Here is a 21,630-nt window from a genome sequence, read left to right on the forward strand (position 1 = left end):
GAGCGATGAAATATGAAGTGATGTTTGGAGCTTGAGAGCGGTGAAATAATAATGCCGGTGATAAATGATAATCTGTAGAAAAGGGTACCGGCACTTTAAGAAGAGCTGATCTCTGCTGGAAGCTGATTGCTGTAAGCAGGTGGATCTGTAGCTGGAAGCAGATGAATCCAAATGGATAGGAGAGTCAGGCTACACCGCAGGTGGAATGCTGGTGCGGGTCTCTTTAGTGGAGGTTTGGAGATAGGAACTGGAACCTGGAAAACAACCACAGGAGAGAGACAAACTGGAACAAGGTTTGACAACCAAAGCACTGACGCCTTCCTTGCTCAGGCACAGAATATTTATACCTGCAGCAAGGAAGGGATTGGCTAGGCAATTATGCAGATTAACAATGCAAACAACAGATTGGTGGAAATGAACAGATGACAGAATCCAAGATGGCTGCGCCCATGCAGACACTTGGAGGGAAGTTTGGTTGTAATCCATGTGGGAATTAAAACAGCAATGGCGGCGCCGGCCACAGGAGACAGGAGACGCCAGACTGATAAGTGCACATCTAAACCACGCGGGCACAGCGGAGGCCGCGGCTGACGTAATCACCACTCTGACACTCTGCATGCAGAAACTCGGGGACAGCGGCGGAGGCCGCGGGAGACGCCATTCCGGATGTAACATGGCGCCGCGGTGACCGCGTCTCAGAGTGACAGGAGAGGAGGCAGGAATGTGGATATCAGTATAACAGATGGGATCCGGTCCTGGAACGCTGAGCCAGCCTTAGGAGGCATCTGAAGGGTAAGTAATGGCGTCCAGATACCCGGATCGTGACAGCACCCCCCCCCTTTAGGAGTGGCCCCAGGACACTTCTTTGGCTTTTGAGGAAACTTGGAATGGAATCTCCGGACCAAGGCAGGAGCATGGACATCAGAAGCATTGGTCCATGAGCGTTCCTCAGGGCCGTAACCCTTCCAGTCAATAAGATACTGTAGTTGACCATAACGGTGACGTGAGTCCAGGATCTTGGCCACTTCATACTCAACACCTCGTTGAGTTTGGACTTTCGGAGTTGGAGGAAGTGAGGAATGAAACCGATTCAGGATCAGCGGTTTCAACAGGGAAACATGGAATGTCCTGGGTATTTTTAAGAAGGGAGGTAACTGCAGTCTGTAAGCAACAGGATTGATGACTTGCTCAATTTTGAAAGGACCAATGTAGCGAGGTGCAAACTTCATACTGGGGACTCTTAACCTCAAATTCTTCGTGGATAACCATACCCGATCACCCACCTTGAGAGCAGGAACCGCTCTACGCTTCTTGTCCGCAAACTTCTTATACCTGAACGATGCCTTGAGCAGAGCTGCTCGTACACTCTTCCAGTTGTTTGCAAACTGATGCAAGGTGATATCCACTGCTGGAACAGAAGTTGCTGGGAGCGGTTGGAATTCAGGGACTTTAGGGTGGAATCCAAAGTTGGTGAAGAATGGTGTTGAAGAAGATGAGGAATGATACTGATTGTTATGACAGAACTCGGCCCAAGGAAGGAGTTGAACCCAGTCATCTTGAGAGGAAGACACATAGATGCGGAGGAAGGCCTCCAAGTCCTGATTCACCCTCTCAGTTTGACCATTGGTCTGAGGATGGTAAGCCGTGGAAAACTTTAGTTTGACTTGGAGGACTTGACATAAACTTCGCCAGAATTTGGCTGTGAATTGAACTCCTCGATCTGAGATAATTTCTTCAGGCAGACCGTGGAGCCGGAAGATCTCTTGTATGAACACTTGAGCCAACTTGGAAGCTGACGGAAGACCGGTGAGAGGAATGAAGTGTGCCATCTTGGTGAACCGGTCAACTACCACCCAGATGGTATTGAACTTGTTGCACATGGGTAAGTCTGTAATGAAATCCATCGACAAATGGGTCCATGGTCGACGGGGAATGGATAGTGGAACCAGTTGCCCCGCAGGCGACTGGCGGGAGACTTTATGTTGGGCACACTTTGGGCAAGATGCAATAAACTCCATGACGTCCTTTCTCAGAGTTGGCCACCAATAGGACCTAGAGATAAACTCCAGGGTTTTTTGGATACCTGTATGTCCGGCAAAACGGGAAGCATGGGCCCAATGCATGAGCTTCTTCCTCAGTACCGGCTTCACAAAACTTTTCCCTAGTGGGGGCGTAGAGTCCATCCCTACCGTGGAGAATGCCAACGGATTGATAATAGGATGCTTGTCGGAAGACTCTGACTCATTTTCTTGCTCCCATGAGCGGGAAAGGGCATCGGCCTTGCGATTCTGAGAGCCCGGACAGAACTGGAGTTTAAAGTCGAACCTGGAAAAAAAAAGTGCCCATCTGGCCTGACGAGGGTTGAGACATTGTGCGCCTTTCAGATATAAAAGGTTCTTGTGGTCTGTAAGTATGGTGATTGAATGAGAAGCTCCCTCCAACAGATATCTCCACTCCTCTAGAGCGAGCTTGATGGCTAGCAACTCCTGGTCGCCAATGGCATAGTTGCGCTCCGCTGGGGAGAACTTCCGAGAGAAGAAACTGCAAGGATGTAAATGGCCATCTTTAGCCCTCTGAGATAACACCGCTCCTACTCCAACGGAGGAGGCATCCACCTCTAAGATGAAAGGAGAGTCGATGTCGGGCTGTTTCAGAACTGGTGCAGAGATGAACCGTTGTTTTAAGAGATGAAAAGCTTGCGTAGCTTCTTCAGACCACTTGGACGGGTTAGCACCCTTCTTAGTTAAAGCAGTAATAGGCGCCACAATGGTGGAAAAGTCTTGTATAAACTTTCTGTAATAATTGGCGAACCCTAAGAACCTCTGGACCCCTTTGAGGGTTAAGGGTATCGGCCAATTCTGGATTGCTTGTAGTTTCTCAGGATCCATCTCTAGTCCGGAACCGGACACAATGTAACCTAGAAACGGAATGGACTTGACTTCAAAGACGCATTTCTCTAATTTGCAATAGAGATGATTGACACGGAGACGGGACAGAACCTCTTTTACCCAAAAACGATGTTCCTCTAAATTGTTGGCAAAAATGAGGATATCATCTAGATAGACCACGACATGACGGTATAAAATGTCTCTGAAGATCTCATTGACAAAATGCTGGAAGACAGCTGGAGCATTGCTCAATCCGAAGGGCATGACGAGGTACTCATAATGTCCGTCACGGGTGTTAAAGGCGGTCTTCCACTCGTCACCCTCACGGATCCGGATGAGATTGTATGCACCTCTCAAGTCCAGCTTTGTGAAGATGGTAGCTCCGCTAACTCTATCAAAGAGCTCAGTAATCAGGGGTAGTGGATAGCGGTTCTTGATGGTAATGTCGTTCAGACCTCTGTAGTCAATGCACGGCCGCAGACCACCATCTTTTTTCTTTACGAAAAAGAAGCCTGCGCCGGCTGGAGAAGAGGAAGGTCGAATGAACCCTTTTGCTAGGTTCTCTTTAATGTATTCCTCCATAGAATGCGTCTCAGGCAGAGACAACGGGCAAGTTTGGCCTCGAGGTGGAACCTTCCCTGGAACGAGATCAATCGGGCAGTCCCATTCTCTATGAGGAGGAAGGATATCAGCAGAAGCCTTACTGAACACATCCGTGAAATCTTGATATGGAGGAGGTGGAACATCAGACGACCAGGGGGAGGAAGAACAGACAGGCAATACTTTAAACAAACATGTCTCAGCACAGGAGGGACCCCATGCCAGAATCTGCGTAGTCGTCCAATCAATAGATGGATTGTGAAGACGGAGCCATGGAAGGCCCAGGACCACAGGATGTGTGGCCCTTGGAATCACTAAAAAAGAAATAAATTCGGAATGAAGAACTCCCACTCTCAGACGAACTGGTAGAGTCCTTAGGGAAATAACTGCATCAAAAATCTTGCTGCCATCCACGGCAGTTAAGGAGATGGACGAAGGAAGTCTCTCGGTGGGTAGGGACCACCGTTTAACATAGGCTTCGGTAATAAAGTTCCCAGCTGCTCCGGAATCAAGGAGGGCAATGACGTTCCGATAACGTTGAGCAATTTGGAGCGACACTGGGAGATTACAATCATGAGGAGATGGAGAGGAGATCATTACTCCTAGCCGGCCCTCTCCTGGGCGAGCTAGGGTTTGGAGTTTTCCCGGACGTTCGGGACAGGCATTGATGGTGTGAGACGGAGCTGCACAGTAAAGACAAAGAGACTCAGAGAGACGTCTTCGGCGCTCAGCAGGAGTTAAACGGGAACGGCCAATTTGCATGGGCTCGTCTTTAGATGGTGACAGTTGGCGAGGAGGAGGAGCAGAAGATTTTGGAGCAGATGATCTTCCACGCTCAGTTGCTCTCTCTCTGAAACGTAAATCAACTTTCGTGCAGAGTGAGACTAGCTCATCTAACTTGGAAGGTAAGTCTCTGGTAGCTAACTCATCTTTAATACGCTCAGATAAGCCATGCCAGAATGCAGCATACAGGGCCTCGTCGTTCCATGCCAGTTCGGATGCCAGGATCTGGAACTGTATAAGATATTGTCCTACAGTACGTGATCCCTGGCGTAAACGGAGAATCTCAGATGAAGCTGAAGTTACCCGGCCTGGCTCGTCGAAGATACGCCTGAATGTTGAGACGAATGCAGTGTAGGAGGATAGCAGGGTGTCGGACCTCTCCCATAACGGTGATGCCCAATCAAGGGCTGAGCCACTGAGAAGAGAGATAATGTAGGCAATTTTTGTACGGTCACTGGGAAAATTGCCAGGTTGTAGCTCAAACTGAATCTCACACTGGTTGAGAAATCCCCTGCAGAATCTTGGAGATCCGTCAAATTTTGCTGGCGTTGGAAGATGAAGACGTGGAGCAGAAATGGGTAAGGTGGGTGGGGTCATAGCTGGAGTCACTGTGGTTGACGCACCGGACGCGTCTGATCCACGGAGGGTTGTCTGAATCCCATCCAGCCGAGTAGAGAGATCCTGGAGACAGCGGATGATGTGGCCCTGTGCAGCCTCCTGATGTTCAAGTCGGGCTGCCAGTTCTTGCATCGGCCTGGCCGCTTGATCCTGGTCTCCGGCTGGATTCATATGGTCAGTGCTTACTGTCACAACTGAGGGCCTGAGCTGACGGGAGGCAGCCTCAGTTGTAGGGCCTGAGATGTAACGGAACCTGGGAGGTTGTATCAGACCCCTAGACATGTAAGTAACATGTAGAAGAAATGCCCGAAGGCGTGAACACGACAACCAGGGTAAAAGTCAATGATGTTTATTTATGACAAACTCCGTAACACAGCAGCAGTAAAAGAAAACATAAAAATCAGCAGAGGATAAATACAGTTCCTGGGTTCTACAGGGTGGCAAGGGCCACAGGGCTCTGGTAGTGTGAGATAGTTCTTATAATCTTCTAGTTGGAAAGTCCTTACCAGGCCCGACTGTAGCAATGGAGATAGCCCAGGATCGTACCAGCTGGTGTTCCAGGAAAAGCTGGGCTGCTGTGGATAAAACGGCTGCTGTGGGTACTGGCTGGAACCAGACTGATGTTGGCACGGAGTGGATACTGGCTGGAACCAGTTAAATGATAAATGTAGCTTGAGAGCGATGAAATATGAAGTGATGTTTGGAGCTTGAGAGCGGTGAAATAATAATGCCGGTGATAAATGATAATCTGTAGAAAAGGGTACCGGCACTTTAAGAAGAGCTGATCTCTGCTGGAAGCTGATTGCTGTAAGCAGGTGGATCTGTAGCTGGAAGCAGATGAATCCAAATGGATAGGAGAGTCAGGCTACACCGCAGGTGGAATGCTGGTGCGGGTCTCTTTAGTGGAGGTTTGGAGATAGGAACTGGAACCTGGAAAACAACCACAGGAGAGAGATAAACTGGAACAAGGTTTGACAACCAAAGCACTGACGCCTTCCTTGCTCAGGCACAGAATATTTATACCTGCAGCAAGGAAGGGATTGGCTAGGCAATTATGCAGATTAACAATGCAAACAACAGATTGGTGGAAATGAACAGATGACAGAATCCAAGATGGCTGCGCCCATGCAGACACTTGGAGGGAAGTTTGGTTGTAATCCATGTGGGAATTAAAACAGCAATGGCGGCGCCGGCCACAGGAGACAGGAGACGCCAGACTGATAAGTGCACATCTAAACCACGCGGGCACAGCGGAGGCCGCGGCTGACGTAATCACCACTCTGACACTCTGCATGCAGAAACTCGGGGACAGCGGCGGAGGCCGCGGGAGACGCCATTCCGGATGTAACATGGCGCCGCGGTGACCGCGTCTCAGAGTGACAGGAGAGGAGGCAGGAATGTGGATATCAGTATAACAGATGGGATCCGGTCCTGGAACGCTGAGCCAGCCTTAGGAGGCATCTGAAGGGTAAGTAATGGCGTCCAGATACCCGGATCGTGACATGTAGAGCCAGTTTGTGCAAGGAGAGATTGATTGCTTCTTTTTTGGTGGGGGCCCAAACCAACCAGTCATTTCAATCACAGTCGTGTGGCAGACCCTGTCGCTGAAATGATGGGTTCGTTAAAGTGTGCATGTCCTGTTTTTACAACATAAGGGTTTTTGGGAGGGCCCAAGGACAATTCCATCTTGCACCTCTTTTTTCTTTCATTTTTCTTTGCGTCATGTGCTGTTTGGGGAGTATTTTTTTTGAAGGGCCATCCTGCGTGACACTGCAGTGCCACTCCTAGATGGGCCAAGTGTTTGTGTCGGCCACTAGGGTCGCTTAGCTTAGTCGTCACACAGCTACCTCATTGCGCCTCTTTTTTTCTTTGCGTCATGTGCTGTTTGGGGAGTATTTTTTGGAAGGGCCATCCTGCCTGACACTGCAGTGCCACTCCTAGATGGGCCAGGTGTTTGTGTCGGCCACTAGGGTCGCTTAGCTTAGTCGTCACACAGCTACCTCATTGCGCCTCTTTTTTTCTTTGCGTCATGTGCTGTTTGGGGAGTATTTTTTGGAAGGGCCATCCTGCCTGACACTGCAGTGCCACTCCTAGATGGGCCAGGTGTTTGTGTCGGCCACTAGGGTCGCTTAGCTTAGTCGTCACAAAGCTACCTCATTGCGCCTCTTTTTTTCTTTGCATCATGTGCTGTTTGGGGAGTATTTTTTGGAAGGGCCATCCTGCCTGACACTGCAGTGCCACTCCTAGATGGGCCAGGTGTTTGTGTCGGCCACTAGGGTCGCTTAGCTTAGTCGTCACACAGCTACCTCATTGCGCCTCTTTTTTTCTTTGCGTCATGTGCTGTTTGGGGAGTATTTTTTGGAAGGGCCATCCTGCGTGACACTGCAGTGCCACTCCTAGATGGGCCAGGTGTTTGTGTCGGCCACTTGTGTCGCTTAGCTTAGCCATCCAGCGACCTCGGTGCAAATTTTAGGACTAAAAATAATATTGTGAGGTGTGAGGTGTTCAGAATAGACTGGAAATTAGTGTAAATTATGGTTATTGAGGTTAATAATACTATGGGATCAAAATGACCCCCATATTCTATGATTTAAGCTGTTTTTTAGGGTTTTTTGAAAAAAAAACACCCGAATCCAAAACACAACCGAATCCGACAAAAAAAATTTGGTGAGGTTTTGCCAAAACGCGTTCGAACCCAAAACACGGCCGCTGAACCAAACCCAAAACCAAAACACAAAACCCGAAAAATTTCCGGTGCACATCACTATTTTATTGCCCTTCATCAGTTGCTTTGGTAAAATATTTTGGACTGTGCAACAAAACTACTTTCCAGTTAATTATGAAAAACAATTTTATGTTTTTTTTTTTAAGTTTTTTTTTTTAGTTATTTTATTTCAGTACATATCATGCTGCTTCCTTTGGCTTAGAGTCGCAGACAACTGTGTTTGTGGATTAATGGCTTCGGAATAGCAGTATTTTATTTTAATATGACATTAGAGAAACATTCAGCTCATTTTGCTTCCGTGCCAAGCGAAAATATTAATTCCAGTTTTTCTTGCGTTTATGTGATTTAGTTCACAGTGCATTCTGGGAAATAGCAGACGTGTTACTCCAATGACCAATATTCCTTCCGTGATCTCCCATTCGGAGTGCATGATTATCTCAAGAAGACGAAGAAGTCTGATAATTATTCACAAGTCGCCTCGTATTGGCTGGAAAATAACAATCTGCAGCCGCACAACTAGCGCAATACTAGACAATAATGGATAGCCGCGTACTATAACACAAACTCATCCTTCAGCAACTTGGCACCAGTGATCAACCTAATAGATTTTAAGTAATTTCTCTGTTATGGTTCTACTGTCTGCTGATTTATCCACTGTCATTAATTAGAAACAAAGTTGCTATGGCTACAGTTAATTGTGTGTTATGAACAGCTTGAGACATTAACCGATTGCAATCAGCAAATTAGATTTAGAAATTCTCCTGAAATGGGAAACTTGTCAAATCTACAAGATAAATGTTGGGCCTATTATTGATATCCCAGTTGTCAAATATACCATCTATAAGTTACGTTTTGTGATATGCCGTCTATTCGTTGTTATGCGTCAGGTCTCCAGGTTTAAAGGGACACTAACAGGGGTGTAACCAGTACTTTGTGGGCCCCGTAGCAACATATTGAAGGGGCCCCTGCCCTGATGCTTCTTTAGAGACACCTCTCCGCAGCAGTTTTTAATAGTATACAGAGCCGGCCCTAACCAAGATGATGCCCTAGGCAAGATTTTGGCTGGTGCCCCCAAGCATCGCTGCTAGTTCCGCCTCTGACCCTGCACCTCTTTCCCAGCACCATCACCCCTCATCCATAGCAGTCCTGATTTTGGTGCTCCTACCTGTTATATTTTAAATAGGAATAGTGCGCACATTGAGCGCACAGCCCAAAAAGAGGTATGTGTTCTTGCTGGAAAGGGACATGGCCACACAATAGTACCCCCTATTCAAATTACACCACACAGTAGTGCAACTTTATTCACATTATATTATGTGATAGTGTCCCTAGTTCACGTTACATCACACAGTAGTAACACTTTACCTTATATATGTTACTCCTCACAGTAGTGCCCCTTATTCACATTACACCACACCATATTAGTCTTTATTCACATTAGACCACACAGTAGTGCCATTTCTATACGTTACATCATACAGTAAAGAACATTATACACATAATGCCACACATTAGTAATGCATTTATAAACATAATACCACACAGTAATGCCCCTTACACATATGACACACATTATTAATGTCTTTATAAACATAATGCACCTTACATATTATGCCAAACTTTATTAATGCCCTTATACACATAATGGGCGGTATTCAAATGATATATCGTGCCCAATCTCCTATCTAAAGTGGTCCCATTATCGTGCATATTGCACCCATAGTAATCAGGTTTAGCTGCGTAAGAATTGGGCACCCTCGCTATCCCGGGCATAGCGAGCTGAAATGATTATACCACACCCGTCAGCAGGAACATAATGGGTGTGGAAGTGGGTGAACAGAATTGAATACCGCCTAATGTCCCTTACACATATGCCACACATTACTAATGCCCTTATACACATATTGATACACATAATGCCCCTTATAGATATGCCAAACACTACTGCACAATCAGCCCACCCACACACAACACTCACACGGCCGCTAACACTGTGACCTCTGCCTGGATACAGATATGTCCTCATACATCTTGCCTCAATACGCTATGCAGCAGGAGATGCCTGGCAACTCCTAGCCAGCTCTGCTGATGGTGTGCACCTTTTTTTGCTAAAAATGCGTATTATTTGCAATTTTGCATTGCTATGTGACTAGCAAGCAATGCATTGCTATGTATGCATTTGCATTGCTATGTATGCATTGCTATGTATGCATTTTGCATTGCTATGTATGCATTTTGCATTGCTATGTGACTAGCACAAGCAGCTTTTATTGATTAAAATGATATGCGGCATGCCTATATTCTGTGTGTGACTGCGGCTGTATCTGCATACGAAATGCTACGTTACAGTGATTTCCAGGAATACACTGTAACGTAGCGTTTTGTATGCAGATACAGCTGCAGTCAAACACAGAATATAGGCATGCTGCATATAATTGTAATCAGCAGAAGCTGCTTGTGCCCCTAGGCATTTCCCTAGTTTGCCTATGCCTAGGGCCGGTTCTGATTGTATGACCCATAATAGTGCTCGTTTTCTGATCCATAGTAGTTCCCTAGTTTATATGACGTTACATTGTAAGGCTAACAGTACACAATATGCCACACAGTACCCCCAATTCACATTATAACATACACTAGTGTCCCCAGTTTATGTTATGCCACATTACAGTGCTACCTGGTTCATACTGTGCCACGTTACAGTGCCCCAGTTCACATTGCGCCACACTGTAGTGCCTCCATTTTTTATTGTGCCACATGACAGTTCCCCAGTTCTTATGTAACATTATAGTGCCCTTCACTTTACAATGAGCAGATCAGATTATGACACCTTATAGTGCTCTCCAGTTCATACTATGCCACATTACAGTGACCCCTTAGCATTATAACATGCACTACCCACACCTCTCATTGATAATGTAATGTCACACAAATTGTTTTATATTACCTGGAATATGCATACTGTTGATTTCTCCCATACTCATTTTGTCATTATATTGTATTGTATAAAATAAATAAATAAAAATAAATAAATAGGTTTTCTAAACATTGATGGAATTTATTCCTGGTCTTTAGATCTATTCCATAACTGGCATCTATTTGTTTAGCATCACCACTTCAGAATGTACGGCACCACTAGACTCTCTACACAGAACCCGCTTACATAGTCATTAGAACAGTTAGGAAACCTTTTATATTCACTTAAGAAAAGGAATTTTCCACATCTACGATTCCGGGTAAAAATGATTCACAAACTATACCTGACATTGGGGGTAATTCTGAGTTGATCGCAGCAGAAATTCTGTTAGCAACTGGGCAAAACCATGTGCACTGCAGGGGAGGCAGATATAACATGTGCAGAGAGAGTTAGATTTGGGTGTGGTGTGTTCAATCTGCAATCTAATTTGCAGTGTAAAAATAAAGCAGCCAGTATTACCCTGCACAGAAATAAAATAACCCACCCAAATCTAACTCTCTCTGAAAATGTTATATCTGCCTCCCCTGCAGTGCACATGGTTTTGCCCAGTTGCTAACAGAATTCCTGCTGCGATCAACTCAGAATTACCCCCATTATCGGTATAGTGCTGGTGTTTAGTAGAAGCTGGTGATGGAAACTAATGCATCCAATCAGATTCTCTCTGGCTTTTTTTTTTTTTAAGCAAGGATTAAAAGCACTGAGGCCAACAACTAATTGGGTGCTGTGAAGATTGTGGGCCTGTTTTTTTTAGAAATTTACCTGAGCGTGGCGAATATTTATAATTGTACGATTTTGCCAAACCCTGTTTATTTTACAATTTGGCACTTTGAAATGCAGCTCCATGCAGTAACCGCTAAACTGCACCACAAAGCGCTCCAGTCAGCCCCATCAATTTTTCACCTGGCAGTCCTGATTTATTTATTTTTTGACCTTGCAGAAATAAAACTCTCCCATTTACTAAAGCTACATGGCAAAACGGGTGTATTATGGTATGCCGGCGGCCGGGCTCCCAGCGGCCAGCATACCGGTGCCAGAATCCTGACCGCCTGTATACTGACAGCTGGGTGGGCGCAAATGAGCCCCTTGTGGGCTCGCTGCGCTCACCATGCTGCGGGCACGGTGGCGCGCTATGTGCACATTACTAATGCCCTTATACACATATTGATACACATAATGCCCCTTATAGATATGCCAAACACTACTGCACAATCAGCCCACCCACACACAACACTCACACGGCCGCTAACACTGTGACCTCTGCCTGGATACAGATATGTCCTCATACATCTTGCCTCAATACGCTATGCAGCAGGAGATGCCTGGCAACTCCTAGCCAGCTCTGCTAATGGTGTGCACCTTTTTTTGCTAAAAATGCGTATTATTTGCAATTTTGCATTGCTATGTGACTAGCAAGCAATGCATTGCTATGTATGCATTTGCATTGCTATGTATGCATTGCTATGTATGCATTTTGCATTGCTATGTATGCATTTTGCATTGCTATGTGACTAGCACAAGCAGCTTTTATTGATTAAAATGATATGCGGCATGCCTATATTCTGTGTGTGACTGCGGCTGTATCTGCATACGAAGTGCTACGTTACAGTGATTTCCAGGAATACACTGTAACGTAGCGTTTTGTATGCAGATACAGCTGCAGTCAAACACAGAATATAGGCATGCTGCATATAATTTTAATCAGCAGAAGCTGCTTGTGCCCCTAGGCATTTCCCTAGTTTGCCTATGCCTAGGGCCGGTTCTGATTGTATGACCCATAATAGTGCTCGTTTTCTGATCCATAGTAGTTCCCTAGTTTATATGACGTTACATTGTAAGGCTAACAGTACACAATATGCCACACAGTACCCCCAATTCACATTATAACATACACTAGTGTCCCCAGTTTATGTTATGCCACATTACAGTGCTACCTGGTTCATACTGTGCCACGTTACAGTGCCCCAGTTCACATTGCGCCACACTGTAGTGCCTCCATTTTTTATTGTGCCACATGACAGTTCCCCAGTTCTTATGTAACATTATAGTGCCCTTCACTTTACAATGAGCAGATCAGATTATGACACCTTATAGTGCTCTCCAGTTCATACTATGCCACATTACAGTGACCCCTTAGCATTATAACATGCACTATCCACACCTCTCATTGATAATGTAATGTCACACAAATTGTTTTATATTACCTGGAATATGCATACTGTTGATTTCTCCCATACTCATTTTGTCATTATATTGTATTGTATAAAATAAATAAATAAAAATAAATAAATAGGTTTTCTAAACATTGATGGAATTTATTCCTGGTCTTTAGATCTATTCCATAACTGGCATCTATATTTGTTTAGCATCACCACTTCAGAATGTACGGCACCACTAGACTCTCTACACAGAACCCGCTTACATAGTCATTAGAACAGTTAGGAAACCTTTTATATTCACTTAAGAAAAGGAATTTTCCACATCTACGATTCCGGGTAAAAATGATTCACAAACTATACCTGACATTATCGGTATAGTGCTGGTGTTTAGTAGAAGCTGGTGATGGAAACTAATGCATCCAATCAGATTCTCTCTGGGGTTTTTTTTTTTTTTTAGCAAGGATTAAAAGCACTGAGGCCAACAACTAATTGGGTGCTGTGAAGATTGTGGGCCTGTTTTTTTGGCACTTTGATATGCAGCTCCATGCAGTAACCGCTAAACTGCACCACAAAGCGCTCCAGTCAGCCCCATCAATTTTTCACCTGGCAGTCCTGATTTATTTATTTTTTGACCTTGCAGAAATAAAACTCTCCCATTTACTAAAGCTACATGGCAAAACGGGTGTATTATGGTATGCCGGCGGCCGGGCTCCCAGCGGCCAGCATACCGGCGCCAGAATCCTGACCGCCTGTATACTGACAGCTGGGCGGGCGCAAATGAGCCCCTTGCGGGCTCGCTGCGCTCACCATGCTGCGGGCACGGTGGCGCGCTCTGTGCGCCACGCTATCTATTCTCCCTCCAGGGGGGTCGTGGACCCCCAAGAGGGAGAAAAGGTGTCGGTATGCCGGGTGTCGCGATTCCGGCGCCGGTATACTGTGCGCCGGGATCCCAACAGCCAGCAAACTGAAGACCACCCGGCAAAACACCACTTCTTACTAAAAGAAAACTGTAGAGACGGGGTTGAGACAGGTGAGGATGTTCTGCAGAAAACAAATACCCCACTGGCCGCCGGGAGGGGACCAAAGATACTTAACAATGATTCCAATCAAACATAATCAGAGGATAAAATAATAAATATTGGATGGATTAGAGCACAGGTTCTCAAACTCTGTCCTCAGGACCCCACACAGTGCATGTTTTCCAGGTTTCCGCACAGAATCAAAACTAAAATAATTAGCTCCACCTGTGGATCTTTTAAAATAGGCCAGTAAGTAATAAGTACACCTGTGCACCTGCTAGGGGACCTGGAAAACGTGTGCTCTTTGGGGTCCTGAGGACTGAGTTTGAGAACCACTGAATTATTATTTTTTTTGCTACATTTTGTGTATAAAAGTCGTATGTTTCATAACTTTAATTGTTAATCTAATTAACATGGCGCTTCATGTTTTTTATGTTAGTATCTTTCATGAAATAGTTGTTTCACATACTCATAGGGGGATGTTATTCCCCCGCGAAGGGTGCTAGTTGCCATTGCAGCAGCATGTAAACACCAGCAACAGCACCTGAACTCGCACCCCTCGTGGCCCCTTCTAGTGCAGACTGGCACATTTTTACTCTCAGCCCTATGGGGCGATGGCGAATGATCTGTGAGTCAGTGATACCGTATACTTACTCGCACACATGAATGCATTGCGGGTAATTGAATTCTCCCCTTACTGTTCCTTTTGTATCATATACAGTTCTCATGCTGCAGTAAAAGAGCCCAATAATGATTCCCTCTTCTGATATTCATCTTTCGCAGGTGGGCGAGGCGTCACGGTTGGACCAATCCTGAGCTCTGCAGCCTCGGATATATTTTGTGACAACGAGAATGGACCAAACTTTCTCTTCCAGAATAAAGGGGATGGGACATTTGTTGATGTTGCCACGAGTGCAGGTAATCATTTCTACATACATGCCTATTGATTGGCTGTCTGTCATGCATACCTATTGATTGGCTATTGTACTGTACATTCCTATTGGTTAGCTACCATTCATTCCTATTGGTTTGCATCCATACATTCCTATTGGTTGGTTACCACATATTTGTATTGGTTGTCTACTGTACACCCCTACTGGTTGTCTACTGTACATTCCTATTGTTTGACTACTGTACATCCTTACTGTTTGGCTAATGTACGTTCCTATTGTTTGACTACTGTACACAACTGCTGGTTGGCTACTGTACTTTTCTATTGTTTGACTTAGTGTTCACTCTAGCAGTGAAAAGGGGCATGGCGCCGGACTCCGGGGGCATATGTGCGTGCGTGCTGGAAAGTCGCGTGCGCGCCCGAAATGGGGGCGCGGCCACGCAAATTAGGGGGCGTGACCATGCCTACGTCATTTTAGGGGGGGCGGTGCGGCCCACAGATGCTACTATAGAGAGCGTCTGTGGCCGGCGACGTCAATGTTGGGGGCGTGCCCAGCACCTCAGTCGGTGCTGGGCTTCCCCCAGCTCTCTCCCAATGCGTGAATGGATGCCGCGCGCATGCGCACGGCATCTTTACACGCCGGGAGGGTAGGAAGCGGGCGGCTGTTCTAGCAGGGCGCAGCAAAAGGAGCAGGGCGGGTTTTGCCTGCTAAAAAACGGGCAGGGCGCGGCGCCCTGCTAAAACAGCCTAGAGTGAACACTATGACTACTGTACATCCTTTCTGGTTGGCTACTGTACATTCCTATTTGACTACTGTACACCCCTGCTGGTTGGCTACTGTACTTTCCTATTGTTTGACTACTGTACACCACTGCTGGTTGGCTACTGTACTTTTCTATTGTTTGACTTAGTGTTCACTCTAGCAGTGAAAAGGGGCATGGCGCCAGACTCCGGGGGCATATGTGCGCGCAAACTGCAAAGTCTGCAAAAACTGCAAAAACTGTTTCGGGCGCGGCCACGCAAATTAGGGGGCGTGGACACGCCTACGTCATTTTAGGGGGCGGTGCGGTCCACAGACGCTACTATTGTTTGACTACTGTACACCCAGTGGTGCAAGTGTGCGGGTACGGGTGGGTACGGCGTACCCTTAAGAATTTAGCCGTGGGTACGCCGTACCCACACCGACGGTCCGCCGCACCTCGCCGCTCCCTCCCTCCCTCTGCTGCTCACCGCCGCTTTCCGACGTTCACCGCCGCTGATGCGAGGGGAGGAGAGCGCAGCCTGCGCCTCTCCTGCCCCTCAGTGTATTCCTTTAATTCAGCGCCGCCGTGAGCCAATCAGAGCTCGCGGACCGGCAGCCAAGGCTGCCGGACCGCGAGCTTTGATTGGCTCACGGATCGGCGCTGAATTGAACAGACACAGCCGCACCCGCCGCACCCGCCGCCCGCCGGACACTGAGGGGAAGGAGAGGCGCCCCTCCCCTCACACACAAGACAGCAGCGGTGAGCAGGGGAGCGCATACCTGGCACTGGGGGCATGTATACCTGGCACTGGGGGCATGTATACCTGGCACTGGGGGCATGTATACCTGGCACTGGGGGCATGTATACCTGGCACTGGGGGCATGTATATCTGGCAATGGGGGCATGTATACCTGGCACTGGGGGCATATCTGGCAAAGGGGGGACATGTGTATCTGGCACTGGGAGCATACCTGGCACTGCGGGCATATTTGGCAATGGGGGCATGTATACCTGGCACTGGGGGCATATCTGGCAAAGGGGGGACATGTGTATCTGGCACTGGGGGCATATCTGGCACTGGGGGCATATCTGGCAATGGGGCATGTATACCTGGCACTGGGGGCATATCTGGCAAAGGGGGGACATGTGTATCTGGCACTGGGGGCATACCTGGCAATGGGGGCATGTATACCTGGCACTGGGGGCATATCTGGCACTGGGGGCATATCTGGCAAAGGAGGGACATGTGTATCTGGCACTGGGGGCATACCTGGCACTGGGGGCATATCTGACAATGGGGGCATGTATACCTGGAACTGGGGGCATATCTGGCACTGGGGGCATATCTGGCAAAGGGGGGACATGTGTATCTGGCACTGGGGGCATATCTGGCACCGGGGGCATATCTGGCAATGGGGCATGTATACCTGGCACTGGGGGCATATCTGGCACTGTGGGCATATCTGGCAAAGGGGGGACATGTGTATCTGGCACTGGGGGCATACCTGGCACTGGGGGCATACCTGGCACTGGGGGCATATCTGGCAATGGGGGCATGTATACCTGGAACTGGGGGCATATCTGGCAATGGGGGCATATCTGGCAAAGGGGGGACATGTGTATCTGGCACTGGGGACATGTGGCACTGCGGGGACATATATATCTGGCACTGGGGGCATATGTGGCACTGCGGAAATATGTGTATCTTGCACTGGGGGCATGTATATCTAACACTGGGGGCATATCTGGCAATAGGGGGACATGTGTATCTGGCACTGGGGGCATATCTGACACTGAGGGCATATCTGGCACTGGGGGATATCTGAATATCTGGCACTGGGGGCATATCTGGCAATGGGGGGACATGTGTATCTGGCACTGGGGGCATTTCTGTATCTGGCACTGGGGGCATATCTGGCACTGTGGGTGCATTTCTGTATCTGGCACTGGGGGGCAATGTATATCTGACACAGTGGGGGCATTTGTGTATCTGGCACTGTGGGGCAATGTGTATCTGGCACTGTGAAGCAATGTTTATCTGGCACTCTGGGGGCATTTGTGTATCTGGCACAGTGAAGCAATGTATATCTGGCACTGTGGGGCAATGTATATCTGGAACTGTGGGGCAATGTATATCTGGCACTGTGGGGCAATGTATATCTGGCACTGTGGGGCAATTTGTATCTGGCACTATTGGGGTCATATGTGTATCTGCCCCTCCCCCCATATGTGTACCACGCCCCATTTTCATTGGCCACGCCCCATGTGGCATTTGGTCACACCCATTTTTTTGCGCGCGCCTTCCACGTGCGCACACAGTACCCGTAAGACATTTTTTCTACTTGCACCACTGTGTACACCCCTGCTGGTTGGCTACTGTACTTTTCTATTGTTTGACTACTGTACATCCTTTCTGGTTGGCTACTGTACATTCCTATTTGACTACTGTACACCCCTGCTGGTTAGCTACTATACTTTCTTATTGTTTGACTACTGTACATCCTTACTGGTTGGCTAATGTACATTCCTATTGTTTGACTACTGTACACCCCTACTGGTTGGCTACTGTACATTCCTATTGCTTGACTACTGTACATCCTTACTAGTTGGCTAATGTACATTCCTATTGTTTGACTACTGTACACCACTGCTGGTTGGCTACTGTACTTTTCTATCGTTTGACTACTGTATATCCTTTCTGGTTGGCTACTGTACGTTCCTATTTGCCTACTGTACACCCCTGCTGGTTGGCTACTGTACTTTCCTATTGTTTGACTACTGTACATCCTTACTGGTTGGCTACTGTACACCCCTAAACACTGTTCATCACGCAATCCTATTGGTTAGCTTCCATACATGCCTATTTGTTGGCTACATTCCTGTTGGGTATCCAACTTGCATGATATGCCACACTATCTTTTTCTTGTACAATTGCTTTCATGAGCTAATACAAAAAGAGAAGTTAATTACAAATGAAAGTGGATTGCAGCACATACATGCGTCATGGAGAGCGCACTCTGTTGTGTCTTATAAATATACACACAACAAAATCTGCAGTGAGGAATAATAGACAAAATAAAGACCTACTTATGTTAAGTGAACTGAAGTTAGCAAATAAACAAATATGTAACACACTCAGCCGCATCATGCCGACTGCAGGGGATGCTGGTCCCGGAAGTTGCTAGGCAACTGGGACTCTGGGCAGCCGCTGGGAATCTTGGTCTCGGCTGGTGCCCAGCAGCTGGGACATCAATGTATGTGCAGCCTTCCAGCTACATTGAATTGTTTCATTAAGGGGCTGGCCTGCTGGGTAAATCTCTGATTGGCCTCTGTTTCTGTTATTAGGCAGCTAGCCCTGCACCGCAGTGCCGGTGACAGGGTAGTATGGAAACAGGCAGACAGTGGCAGGTACTCAGGATTTCCAGGTTAGCTTAGTAATGCAGACACAGGGTAGTATGGAAACAGGCAGACAGTGGCAGGTATTCAGGTGCTAGGAGTCAGGGTAAACATTAGGCTCAGCAGGGACATCCCCATTGCTTCTGAGTATGCCACCCACATTCTCATACCCACCAAGATCTGATCAAAATAATGTTATCCCAATTTTACTTCTGCCACTAGTTGCCTGGTATTGTGTTTTTTTTTTTTTTTCCATTGCTCGCTTCCACCCCACCATGTGTTTTTCCTGTAATGTTTACCTCCACTGATTGCACACCCTGCCATTGTGCCCTACATGCAGGGTACATCATACTACTACATAAGCATCAGTTTTCCCATACATGAACTTGGCCCTTGTATGGCTCACCTCCCACAGTGTAACCTTCAAAGTGCACCCAACATGGCGGCCCCATATGGTACACTTGTGGATGGGATGAAAAATACATGGACCTTGTGGTTTTGTTGGAACCCTACTCTAAACTGTAGGACTCTGAAATCACCCCCATTTTGTGTCATCTCTTCTAGGGGTGGACTATTCCACCCTGGGTAATCCTACGCTGAGCGCCCAAGATGGCTGCTGCACTTGGTACCTTGTGAGGGTGGAATACACAACTCTTGGAAGTTATTACCCAAAATGCCTACACCAATCCTGCATTATGCTTTCTGTGTGCTTAAGGTTTTCTTTTATGTCTGTGTGGCTGATCTATTGCTGTATTACTCAAATCTTCTGTATTATGTGTATTGTTTTTGATGACTGTAAAGCGCCTTGAGTCCTGTTGGAGAAAGAGCGCTATATAAATAAAATTATTATTATTATTATTATTATTATTATTATTATTATGCATACCATTGAACTGGGGCAGCAGTCCAGACAGGAGTGTGGCATAGAAGTTCAAGAAATAACAACAGGACAGGAGCGGGAAACCGAAGCACAAAAACTAGGAAACAGCATTCAATGACCAGCAATGGCAGCTGGGCCCAGGCAGCCTACTGTAAATAGGCCAATATCAGGTGTTGTCTATGTTGTTAATTCACAAATATTTGACAACGCCCCATAGTCAGGAGGCCTAGTGACCCCTAGTGGTAGGAAAACATGTTGCAAAAGATTACGTGTATTAGTGATTGGACATAATGTAGCCCAGAGGTTCCCAAACGCTGTTCTCAAGGCACCTCAACAGTCCAGGTTTTAGGTATATCCATGGCTCAGCACAGATGGTTAAATCAAATTGACATAGGTGCTAATTAAGTCACCTGTGGCCAAGCATGGATACATTTAAAACCTGGACCGTTGGGGTGCCTTGAGGACCGCGTTTGGGAACCTCTGCTGTAGCGTGTCAGGTAAAAAAAATGGCAAAACTGCGCATGCGTATGCACAGCGATGCGCAGGCGCGTTGTACAGGTACAAAGAGGATCGGTGCTGGGCGATGGCTTTAGCGAAGATTCCATTCGCACAGCTGAACGCAAGGTGAATGACAGAAAGGGCGTTTATGGGTGTCAACTGACCATTTCTGGGAGTGTTTGGGAAAACGCAGGCGTGTCCAGCCTCCCCCCGCCGCTGCAGACATGTCCCCCCGTCGCTGCCGATCTCTGCCCCCCTCGCGTCCCGCAGGCACCTCTTTCCGTGCAGCACCTCCACCCGCCGCCCCAGACATGTCCCCCCGCAGCCAGCTCCGGCCGCCGATCTCTGTGCCCCTGCTGCCCAGCTTACCCCCGCCGCAGTCCCGCTCACGGCCGCCGCCATCTGCACTCCTGACCGCTGCTGTCAGCGCAGCCACTGACAGCAGCGGCAGGACAGGACCCTGTGTATCCGACAGTCTGATTTGGCCATCCATTGAATAGGGGTTGTCTGATCCATTCTGACAACTGCATGTCGGAATGGATCCGACTCTTATTGAATATACCCCTATATGAGAAACTCCAGGACACAGCGTTTATAATAGACAAAGATGAAAATTCACTATAACAAAATGTGCTGTAATGTGCAGTGCAGGTTTTATATTCCTAAAGTAAACAAGATAACGTCTTTCAAATATGATCTGCGATCAGTCTTCGCAGATCATTTTGGAGAAAAGAGCCTAAGTGTACAGATTTAGGGGCAGATGTATTAAGCCTGGAGAAGTGATAATGCAGTGATAAGTGCAAGGTGATAACGCACCAGCCAATCAGCTCCAATATGTAAATTTACAGTTAAGAGCTGATTGGCTGGTGCGTTATCACCTTGCACTTATCACTGCATTATCACTTCTTTATCACTTCTCCAAGCTTAATACATCTCCCCTTAACGTGGATTGTTTGCTCTCTGTATGACCATCAGAAGGCACCATGGGAGCTCTATGCTGGTACTCCGGCACCATGCAGATGGTACTCTAGATTAGGTTTAGCAGTTCTCACAAATGTTTAGTTTGCGCTTACCGCTGCAACAGCTTCTGAATGGTAATGAGAGCAGGAAGGTGGGGAATCTAGAGCTGAAGTCAGGAACATACCGTAAAACACTTTTTTAAAAGCATTTGTTATGTATGTTGAAGGCTTTGTGAGCAGTGGTGTATGGTATATTTCTGTACAACATTAGCTTACATATAAGGACATTTGGTGAACCCTGCTGGCGATACTGTATGATACTGTATGACGGGGTTACTTGGGATGGCAGGATGTAGTACAGCACAACCCCTCGCAATGACTTTTCCCTGCTGCCGTGGTTATGGCATGGATATGGCAACTGTGACTAGAAAGCCCCTGAAATATTCGAGGCGGAACTACCATTGGTTCAGCAGGTGCACTGAGGAAAGTACAAGGGGTG

The 21,630-nt window shown here is 47.1% G+C and overlaps 1 protein-coding gene across 5 annotated transcripts in view; it reads left to right on the plus strand.

The window, feature by feature from the left end:
- The window catches only part of CRTAC1 (cartilage acidic protein 1), a 1,057,458-nt gene that overhangs the window by 721,440 nt on the left and 314,388 nt on the right, over nucleotides 1–21,630 (plus strand). For all 5 annotated transcript variants that reach the window (XM_063962302.1, XM_063962305.1, XM_063962306.1 and 2 more), the window contains one exon: nucleotides 14,547–14,681. In XM_063962302.1, coding sequence (XP_063818372.1) covers nucleotides 14,547–14,681 — 135 coding nt within the window. The remainder of the gene's footprint in view (nucleotides 1–14,546; nucleotides 14,682–21,630) is intronic.

The sequence above is a fragment of the Pseudophryne corroboree genome, chromosome 3 (assembly GCF_028390025.1).
Source record: "Pseudophryne corroboree isolate aPseCor3 chromosome 3, aPseCor3.hap2, whole genome shotgun sequence".
In the NCBI taxonomy this organism is placed as follows: Eukaryota; Metazoa; Chordata; class Amphibia; order Anura; family Myobatrachidae; genus Pseudophryne; species Pseudophryne corroboree.